The sequence below is a fragment of the Bemisia tabaci genome, chromosome 5 (assembly GCF_918797505.1).
Source record: "Bemisia tabaci chromosome 5, PGI_BMITA_v3".
Classification (NCBI taxonomy): Eukaryota; Metazoa; Arthropoda; class Insecta; order Hemiptera; family Aleyrodidae; genus Bemisia; species Bemisia tabaci.
The window spans coordinates 56,309,967-56,321,081 of record NC_092797.1 but is presented as its reverse complement, the minus strand read 5'-3'; the positions used below and the strand labels follow the sequence as shown (position 1 = coordinate 56,321,081).

Here is an 11,115-nt window from a genome sequence, read left to right as displayed (position 1 = left end):
AGATGAAGGCACGAATCAATCAGAGGCAATACTTGCGCTGCGAAAAAGACTGGAGAAAAAAGCATGATTTAGAAAACTAAAAGAAGTATATTTACAGTATTATACACAAACTTGAACGATTTACAATGTTACAATAAAATGACTCACTATGCAGAGAGAGCTGCAAGTTTTAATTTAGTATGAGGTTAAAAATTTAGTGACTTAGTGAGAACATCATGGATACAGTTGGGAAATTTTAGAAGGTCGGCGATAACTGAATTTTTCAAACTGTAATTGAGTAGAGAATATTTTGGTTTGATTTTTGATTGAGATGTCTTTCGAATAATTCACATCGAATAATCATCATCTCTCAATTTGATGAGTTGATGCTTGAAAAATTTGATTCAACGATTTTTGAGATAGCAACAAGATAATATATATGACACTTTTTTCCATAAAATTTACACATTTCTGTACAACTTATTGCTTTGAAACCAAGTTTTAGATTAAAACCAAAGTGACATGATCCAATAATTTATAATACTTAATTAACACGAGGATTGTAATTTCTCTGAAAACTAACAACTTGGAAACATTCATTTTTTACCCATTTCGCAAGAAAATATTGCAGTTTTTTACAGTGTATTGCATATTGTTCCTGATGCAAAGACAGCGGTCAACACCCCATTTCATACTGCAATGTTCATGATTCAACTATCGACAGTAAAGTTTTGATAGAGAGAAAAAAGTATCCTGATGAAAGGGTTCTTTTCAGTCTTCAAGGTTTACTCATGAGAATCCTATGAGCCATATTCAGTACTACCTTTGACTGAAAGACTCTGTTCCCCTATACATTCAATTAAGATTGAAAGCAACTTAATAGTCAAAAGGAAGGCTGTGAATGTAGCTCACCATCATTTCCAATTGGAGAAGTGTGGATACTCATGGTACAGATTTTTCCTTCTCTTTCGTTAGCCATTAGAGCAGCAAGAATGTCTTTTATGAAGCACTCTCATAACATTCACAATTTTTGCTGCCCCTCCCTTAAAATTAGTTTCCACAGTTCGTATTTAGAGGCCGCAACTGCTTGTTCAAGCGATAATGAAGTAAAGCAATTACTTAAACATTTCACTTATCATACAGATCAGTACTTGATAGTAACTAACTAAAAAAAGAGAAACAGCGTTACCTAAATGTACAAAAACAATTGGTAAACGTTTCTTTTGTTTGTATCAGAAGTGGAAGTTCAGCCAATGGAATGAACAATTATTGAAGTTCATTTTAAGAACCTTGATCAATAGAAATTATAATTTGTGTTGGAACGTAAACCTTTTATTTTCACCAAATCGTTTTTCTTTTCCAAGTGGTGGTCCTTTTCTCAGTGCGAAACATAATCCATGTTTTCTATGACAATTAAACAGTTTGACATTATGTCTATTTGCCATATGAATATTACAATGTGAGTTTGACAATGTGTCGAAAGTGAAAATTGATGTAAGACCACTGGAACTCTTCAAAAGGTGGTAAGGTATAAATCAAAGCCTCCTAAATTTGCTCGTGAATAATGAACACTTTTAAAACGGAGACAAATAAAAAAAAGGGGAATCAGCCTCTGAAACACCTATTTTGCCCCTCGTCTTAAGATCTCTCAATTCTCGTCAATACAAAACAGTCGGAGGGACATTGCTCTATTCTTTAATCAGGAATCGAGGACAGAATAATTTTAGCGGAGCACAGAAATCAAAATGTAAGGAAGGAGGGTTGATTTATTTAGGTCATATTTCTCTAGGCACCTAATTTTGTAGAAAAATCAATGGCAGAATAGCTGTTTCTGAAATAAATTTCTCGCATGGTAAAATAAAGAGCTTCTTACTGTTGTACTACTTAGAGAAGAACACCAAATGAGTCTAGTAAGATGCAAAAAATTTTTTTATGAAATATGAATTTACAAAAAAAAAGTTGTGAATATTTTTTTTTTTCAATTTTTCAGAGAATTTCATTTGTAATTGGTCCTAAAGTGTCTGAAAATTGAAACAAAAAATATTCATAAATTCCCTCGAATTTTTTTTTCTAGAGGAAATTTGGCAACATTGAATGTTCATGCGGTGTTTTACTTAAGTATAGCAACAAAGAGCAAGATTGAGTACCGTGATAATGTTTTGACTGATACTTTTACTTCCACTCGAGAAACTTTTTTACCGTTAATAACTAAGAATATTTACAAAATCACACAGCCCGTTGGATAGATGGGGGAAAAATGGGTAGACGGAGGGTATCAGTGGTGGACTCCTACATGGAGCAACCACAGACTGGACAGCGACAGGATGAGAGATGGGTAGAAGTAGCTTGCGGCGGATGGTTCAGAGTTGTCACCAGCTTGAGATCCAGTTTTCCCGGTGCAAACTTTGCTACAATCTTCATTTTCACAAATATCACAGCTTGTTGACGCTCTCGCTTCGTAGAACACGCGTGCCCTTCGAGCTGAAACAAAGATAAATATCAGATGAGGTGCACTGATCCAGTAAAGAATTTAATCAATTGTAAATCTCCATGGGCTATCGGCCTTAAAAGTAAAGTTTTCTTTTTCTCATTTGTCATAGTGTCTTCAGTGTCTTTGTCGGGCAAAAATTTCCTGACTATTCCAGGTTTACTCAGACCAAAATTATCAAAATTCCCTGACTTTTCCCTTCGTCAATTTAAATGCAAAGTACTAAAAATGAAAAATGTTTGCATCAATTTCACTGCAAAAAACAGAAACATGAGAACTTTTTCCTTCAGGTATGATTCATTTAGCTGACTAAATCAGCAATACCTTATTGAAAATGTTTCCTCTATTCATTTTTCAGAGAGTACCTTACTGAGAGCATTGAACCCACTACTAGACGGAGACTCAGTTTGATTGCATGGACAGCGCTGACGTTTTTGAAGATCATAAGTTTCAAGATTTTCCAAAATTTCTGTCTTTTTCCTCCAATTCCCTGACTTTTCCTTGATTTCCCTAACCAGATGAAATTCCCTGACAGTTCCACACAGACCTGTAGACGCACCGTTGTCTTTTTGAATCTTTTTTTTAGAATAAGAAAAAATATTTGCTTCACAAAGAGAGGGGGGAGAGAGAGAGAGAGAGTTATATCTTACTTAACGAAGAACGTGTAAAACCAGAAATCGTGACGTAAAAAACTGTACAAGACATAGTGTTCAAGAGGAAAAGGAATAAATTTTGAATAAATAAATAAGAAACTTACATTGGTCGTAATAATCGTAAACAGTAACAGGCACAGGTCGTTGACGAGCAACTTTGTGGGTTCTGAACGCTGAAACTGTTGGACAGTATTCTTTCTTTACCATCTGTAAAATTGTGAAAAACAAGGAATTACATAAAAAATAAAAATTTCAAAAAAAGTCCCAATATTACTTTTGAGGATTCTGTTGCCTACTAGTAATTCTTCATCAATAACAGCCTTACTATTTCAAAAAGAAGAGAGGTGAAAATAATTTTTGCTTAAATTTTTTTGTAAGGAATTATTTCCTATTTCTGAAGATTTATCTCGGGTGGTTTCTTACAAATGCCTACTTTGCTCGGAAATTGAACTGTCTTTAAAAATGATCTCTAGCATTGAAACAATACATTTTAGGTCTGATGAGTTTAAAAACTGAAAAAGCGCTACAAGTATTGAATATTTCTTCGACATTTTTGTTGATTGCCAATGTAAAACCACGTATCTCCGTTCGCACCGTGGCAGACTTCCTATCATACTTTATTTTTTCATTAGAAAACTAGTCGACGTAATTTCTTGAAAACTTCCTTGATTTTTCTACTCTGTTAGCAGGATATTCTGTATAAAAATCAAATGATCTTGTTTTACTTCTAAAAAATAAAATAGAAGCAGAAAGTTTGAAACATTGCAATGGAGATGCAAGGTTGTGCACTTTGACCATCGTTGTAAGGAATAGCAGTACTTCCATTTCTAGGAGCTGATAATGTATTAGGACTTTTAGAAGAGTTAAGCCAACAGTCACATCTACGCTGAGGTGTTCCAAAACCTCATTGCTGTTTTTAATTGTTTAAAGGAAACCAACTAACATTTTTGCTTAATATTTGTGGACAAAACCTTCATGAGGGCAAAACAATCTCAATAATTTTTGAAAAGAAATATTGGTTGGTTTCTTTGTACAAAATTAAAATAGGAGATGAGATTTTGAGGCACTGCAAATTAGATGTGACTGCTTTTATTCATCTTCTCGTATTTAAACAGGAATGTTTCAGGCACTTAACAAGAGCAAAAAAGTGTACCTATATTGAACCTCTCAGCATACGCCAATTCAACTCTGTCAGCTTATTGATTTTTAAAATTTTGTTAGAACTGAAACTATTTTTACTGAGGCTTGAATTAGAAAAACCTTGGGGAGGGGGGGGGGGTGAGTGGGATCAAGACCCGCTCTAATGAAAGAGAAGGGCTGATGAAGAAACTTACCTTGTCAAAGTAAAGAACGACGACTGTATCTCCATCTTTGGTTTCAACTCGTTTGACATTCTGAGAAAGTTGCAAACTTGGTAATGAATCTGAATCTACCGTGAAACCTGACGGCAATGCTACTTCCATCACTACCATGTTACTCTCGTTTCCTGCGGCGAATCTAGAAAAAAATTAAAAAAGAATTTCAGCATAAGAAGCTTAGATCTGGACTGCTGGGGTCTTGGGAAACTTGGATTTTCAATTAAATGGCAAAATTGAGAGTAAAATGCCGTTTGATCTAGTGAGGTGAACGTCATGGAGGTGAATCGAGGTACTTCATCAAGTGATGTCAAGCTCACGGCAATCTGGAGCTTTCTTTCTTTATTTAAATGCAAGTAAATTGAATAATAAGGTACTACATGTGTGCATAGGGTTTGCGCGCAACATAGCTCCTTGTGGTAGAAAGAAGTCAATTTCACTTAAATTACTTCCAAAAAAAACGATTTCTGCTTCTGTAGATCTCAAGCAATGAAAAACATATAAGTTCCAAAACTCGTTAAGAACTTCGAGAGACAATCCTCCTTACATCAGTTCGCTACAAACGATTTGTTATGATTTATGCAGATTCCAAAACAGAGGATTTCAATGTAAAAGAGTTTTTTTTTTTTCATTGCACGTAAAAGCAAAAATAGCCACCATTGAATAACATTATACGCAGTTTTCTAACAAAGCAATATGAGGATGGAAGCGAGTTTTGCTGTACCTATTAGCCAAAATTTGGTACCAGTAATTTTGCTATGGGAACTTGAATGAATGCTGATGGAAATGTTTTTTAAATGAAACATAAATATGGATGACCAAAGTTCAAAACCATGTCTCTCCATTGCAATGCATCAAAATTTCTACGTTTGTTTTATTTTATTAAAGAAAGGCAAGATAATTTTATAGCTTGAAATTTATACAGAATATTCTGCTAGCGGAGAAGAAAAATCGAAGAAATTTTCAATATGTTACGTTGACTACTTTTTCAAAGAAAAAATAAATTATGACTGGTAGTCTGTAACGTTGCAAACTCAGATACGAGGTTTTGCACTTTGGCCATTGATATAATAAAATTGTAGGCAAATAATTAGGCGATTCTGCTCCGATACACTCAGATCAAATTCATCTAAAGAAAAAAATGGCTTCATTTCTGTTGCAAGGAAAAACTTTCAGCTTACCCAGAGCAAACAGAAAGTTGAAGATGGTTGACATCAGAATTTTTGTCAACTTGTGGGTCCAAAGTGAAGGAAGGCCATGCCGCTGTGACGTTGATATTGTAGCGGTAAGATACTTGAACAATTCCAAATCCACTTCCTTTGGCTGTAATGTTCATCTCTCGTACTTTGGCAGGTAACTATTAAAAATGAAAATAAAAATTATGGCTTGCTACAGAAATAAAATTACTGAAAGAAAATCAATTTGGATAAAAGAGTTAAATGATGACATTTTTTAGGGGGGGGGGGGGGTGTCACGTACATTACATTTGACACTTTAGGGTGTTGCAGAGGCTTAATCATTTGGAGTGAGAAATTTTAAAAAATCCTTAAATTTATGCAAGAAGAATCCCCTTCTCCTTCTCAAAGTGTCAATACAAAATATAAAATTCAGAAAGAGCGACACTGAAAAATAGAGCGTCACTGACATTACAAACTTTGGACATGCAATTTTGAAAAACTATTTAAAAAATCAATTTTCTCATCAAATAGTGATCCTAGTAAAATTTTAAGCGCATGTATGGGTTTAATGTAACATAGAGTTGGGAAAATTGATGTCGAGTAAAATATTTGTATTACAATTTTAAAAGTTATTTCCTTTTTATGTCTGGGAAATTACATAATTCATTTAGTTCAACAAAATTTCTTCACAAAAATAACGTTTTCAATCTAAAAGAAAATACTTTAAATTGTTTTTTTTTTTTAATTTTTTCTATCAAATGCTATACGCACTAAAAAAATGTTTAGTTTAATTTAGTATAAATATAGGTTTCCGATGAAACAAAGAAATATGTATCTTTTTCCCCGAATTCCTCTTTTAAAACAAATGCTTTCATGGGAAAAACTTGTCATACACACAAATAAAAACTATTGAGAGTTAGTAATCTCTGATTGGATGAACTTTACACTTCACTTTGATTAGTTTCAAGAGAAAGCAGGGGTCCAGGATGATTTGAATTTAAACATAATTTTTCTATAATAACTTTAATTATTTTGGTACGTAAGAAACCAGCAAAATCAGTGTACCTCGTATTTCTGCAGAATCATTGCGTTGCCTCGATTCACAGACACATCTGTGGTTGTGCCTTTCAAGTAGGAGAAGCTGACTGATAAATCTTGAGAGCTGGTAGAAATTTGTTCGGCTAATTTTGACAATGCGTAGAGTGCAATCACAGTATCCTGTAAAAGAAATAATATTTTAAAGAAAGATGTTTCAATGGGACTATGTTTTCAAAATATCCCTCCAGTCTAAGGATACTTCTTACCAAGAAAAGGATTAAAAAACTTTCAAATTTTATTCACAATTTGTGTGGGAAAAACATAGGAGAAAGTTTGTTTCTATACAAGAGTCTATGACAAAACTAACCTGATAAGTAATAAAACAACATCTTTGAAGTTATCGTACTGCCATTTTTGGATCAAGTACTTTAGCTTACAAAGACTGAAATACTAGAAAAAGGTGCTCTTAAAACTTAAAATTGTTTCCAAAACGTGAAGTTTCTTTCAATTCTTCTTAATCGTAACGAACACACAATCCTCTTAGTGGAAAGAAAATTATTTGTTGAGGATCAAGATACTGCATACCTGAGTAGATGCAAATCCACCTTGGTCGTTTTGCTGAGAGACCAACCAAGAAAGAATAGGGAGAGCATCTTCTAGCAAACCTCGTTGAAGATACGTTAACAGGGCATATGAAGTCATTTCAACATCCACGCTATTCGGTTCTTGTGCCCATGGGTTCTTAGCATCAGATTTACGTTCCGCTCGTTTCCACCATTTGTGACCATCTGGAAAGAAAAGGTGAATTTTTAGATGGACATCAGCAAACAATAAAAAACAACGGATTACATCTTAATCATTCTACTTTATTGAGATAAAACGATGCTGATAATAGAAACCCATCCATCTTGCCAGCAGTATTTTCAAACTGATTATGTTTAATTTTGAAAAGAATAAAACCCTAACGGTTTTGCATGTGTACTAACGATGATTAGTTATTCTTCCAAGACAAAAAACTTGACGAGAAATCTTTAACATTTGAAACCAAGATGGCCTACCATCGATACTTAAACCGAGGAATTGAGAGCTACCGAAAAGTTCTTTTATTTTTGCTTTAAAAGAAACCTTATTGAGATAAGTGAAACTTCAATTAAGTTCTAATTTGATTAGCTTGGGTGAAATATAGCTAAAAACCTTACAAATTATCCAAATGGTAGCATTCGTTGCAGTCTTAAAACTGATGCAGGATATCAACATTTTTCATAAAATTACTCTCTACTCGAGCTTTCTTGTCTCAAAGTCACTGCGAGAGGATCTATTACCTTTGGCCTGAGCTTTCGATTCCAATAGATTGAACGCTGCCTGCTTTGCAGGGTGTTGGGCCAGATGGAGTGCATAAGCGCAGATCGCAATTGCGTAGCTATCGTCCAAACCATCAAGATGACGTACAATGTAATCGACACCTTTGCTGATCGTATTACGGTAGAGGGGTGTTGCCCGTGCGTTTTCCAAGAAAGCAAGGAGGGTGTAAGCGGTCAACGCAAGGCCTTTGGCTGAGCCACCTTGCATATCTGAGTGACTCACTTTGCCCACCTCTGGGAAACTGCCGTTGTTAGCTTGGTTGTTTGAGAGCCAGCTCAGGGCTTCCATTATAACTGATTCCTCAATTGAGATATGAGGAGTGGCTTGGCGGAATGATTTTGCAACAAATGCTGTCAACCTGAAAAGTAAAAAAGTCAAAAAAGACGTATTATTAAACAATTAGACTTCTAAATTATATAGTGCAAAAAACTAGGGTGATAAAGCTGGGACAAAATAGAATACAGAGATGTACTATGGTAACTTTTGACCCAAAACCAATACAATACAATACTGCGTTACTACGTCAGAGAAGTAAGTTAAAGCATTTTCAGTTTTATCAATTTTTTCATGTTTGTTTCAAAGATACTTTTAAATTTTAGCAGTGAGTCTGTGATAATACCATCCAATAATTCAACCCATGATACTAAACGAATCATACTTCAGATAAAGGTAAAAGGCACCCTGTGCTTTATATTTCTTCCTACAGAACTGATCTAAATTCTCTTTGAGTGATGTCAACACTAAAATTTCTACACTTAATTTAAGTTTCATCAATTTATAGATCTGATCCCTGAGTTGTTTTTATAGTTGTAAATTGCTTTTAAAGGATAAAAATGATAGTGAATAGTCTTATTTCATACAATCCTTATGGGCTTTAAGAAATTAGAGTCTTACCATGTGCTACCATTGGGATCAGCAGTACCAAAAGCACTGAAGGATCCATCGGGACGTTTATAGGTTAATTCTTGCTGGTAGCCTGTTTCTAGGAAACGAACAGATTTTGCTTCAATTGCGGGAGTCAACTGTCGAGAATTCTACAAAAAAAGAAATAGTTTTAGAAAAATATCAGAAACTTGAAGAATATATATTTTAAATGACAACCTAGGGAATATTATTCTGACCTTATTTTGAAATTTATCAGGAGTTCAGAAAAACGCTCATCAACAAAAATAGAATTGGATCATTTAAAACTTCATTTAAAAAAATATTTTACAGGCTGTTGGAGTCAGTATCATTCCAAATTGGTTTTAATACTGCCGTTACATTCCTGCAGTAGTTTCATTTTGGGGCATTTTCTTCTTAACAGCAATATTTTATTATTTTATTATTGATTAATGACTTTGAAATAATCATTAGGTATTATTTGATTTATGACTTTGAAATAATCATTAGGTATTATTAGATTTATGACTTTGAAGAAATATTAGGTAAAAATATTATTCCGTACCTTTAAGTAATCTAAAATAACAATGTTAGGAACGAAATTCAACATATTTTGTTCACCGCAGCCAAACGGCATCTTGATTAGATTGGCCAAGTTGGGAAGACTTGGACCGAGGAGATCACCTGAGAAAAAAAAGGTACGTAGATAAAATTAATAATAAGCGAAATAAATAAAATATTCAAAGATAAAAAGAGCTTGAACAGTTATCTACATTAATCGTAATGGCAATTTTTTTCAGGTTTCCACTACCATCATGGATTTAGGTACTTTTCAATTATGCCTCAATGACGATCAAAAGAAAAAAAAAAGTTAAATAAAAAAAAGGGAAATTCCCGGAAAAAAGTTTGCCTAATTTTCGACGTTTTACTTTCTGACACACTATCATATGGAAATCTGAGGAAATCCAGAAGATAACTGAAAAGTGAAATTTGTGGCAAAACTAAAAATTAGTGAGAAACTAGGTTTCACAGACTTCATGGACAAACAACTCCTGCACAAATTACAGGCAGTAGACACTGAGAGAAATTAAAACGTGAACACTTACCAACAGCGGAGACTTCAACAAAATCTGAGCCTGGAATGAAATTGGGAGGAATATCTAACGTAACATTAGTGTTGAAACTTGAGTTTCGTCGCAGGTCAACAAAGATGGCTTTGTTCTTATATTGTGTTACACCTTCCGCCTGGAATAAAAAATGACAGGTCAGAATTATATTAACGATAAAAATAAAAAATTCTCAGAAAAATTTAAATGAAAGGAGTTGTATTTGCTCTAAGATTAACAGTGACAAGAAAAAACTTTAAGATGAACTTAGTGAAATATCAAGTGAATCCGGGGTAAGGCTGACATTTTGAGTTAACTGCAACCTCATTCTCTACTGAAAAAATATAAACTAATTGAGACATTGATTTGCTGTTATTGTGAAACCGAGACAGTGTTGTAATTGTCTCGGCATTACAATAACAGCGAATCAACGACTCAATTTTTCGTTTTTTTTTTGGTTGAAAGTGAGGTTCAAATCAACTAAAAAAGTTTCCGTTTTTTGTGTGTGATCTTTTGTACTTTGCAGCAGTCGATCCCTGGATGCAGCTGTTATTTTACTATGCTTTTTGGCTGATTGAATTGTTCATTTTATGGTGAACTAGAGAGACATGTTGCTAGAGTAGAGTGTTTTTTCAATATTCCTGCACTTACTTAGTTTTCTTTTTAAAAAAACGGGCTTCTAGACAAGATATATTTCAAAGCAGTACATGATATGTTTTCTCTTCAAAATTTCATGAGGAAAACGAATGCAAGACATATGTGTTTACGATTAGACGTATTTCTGCTAAAAGGAACTATGTGCATAGGGTTTGCATGCAAAATAGTTCCTTTTAGCATAAGTACGTCCAATTAATATTGACTAAATTGCGAGAATATGAATAACATCATTCGTATAGTCCAACTTCCATTTGATTTGTGTGGAATATACATATAAATATCTCATTCAAAGTTGATTTTTAAACTTTCTGTTGTGTGAACTTTTTGTTTTACTTAAGATTTTGAGAAAAAAACATGTGACGCTTTTTTCGAGTTCAGACCTTTTCTAGGGGCCCATTATAATTCTTTATGAAATTT

The 11,115-nt window shown here is 33.8% G+C and overlaps 1 protein-coding gene across 2 annotated transcripts in view; it reads right to left on the bottom strand.

Annotated features, from left to right (window-relative positions):
- Window positions 1–67: 67 nt before the first annotated feature.
- LOC109030895 (CD109 antigen) overlaps window positions 68–11,115 on the bottom strand; it is a 121,023-nt gene continuing 109,975 nt past the window's right edge. For both annotated transcript variants that reach the window (XM_019042097.2, XM_019042099.2), the window contains exons 14-23: window positions 10,042–10,180; window positions 9,501–9,619; window positions 8,948–9,087; window positions 8,014–8,411; window positions 7,277–7,479; window positions 6,719–6,871; window positions 5,657–5,832; window positions 4,455–4,617; window positions 3,225–3,327; window positions 68–2,460 (exon numbers count right to left, since the gene is read on the bottom strand). In XM_019042097.2, the coding sequence (XP_018897642.2) occupies window positions 2,255–2,460; window positions 3,225–3,327; window positions 4,455–4,617; window positions 5,657–5,832; window positions 6,719–6,871; window positions 7,277–7,479; window positions 8,014–8,411; window positions 8,948–9,087; window positions 9,501–9,619; window positions 10,042–10,180 (1,800 nt within the window). In that variant the 3' untranslated portion in view covers window positions 68–2,254. The remainder of the gene's footprint in view (window positions 2,461–3,224; window positions 3,328–4,454; window positions 4,618–5,656; window positions 5,833–6,718; window positions 6,872–7,276; window positions 7,480–8,013; window positions 8,412–8,947; window positions 9,088–9,500; window positions 9,620–10,041; window positions 10,181–11,115) is intronic.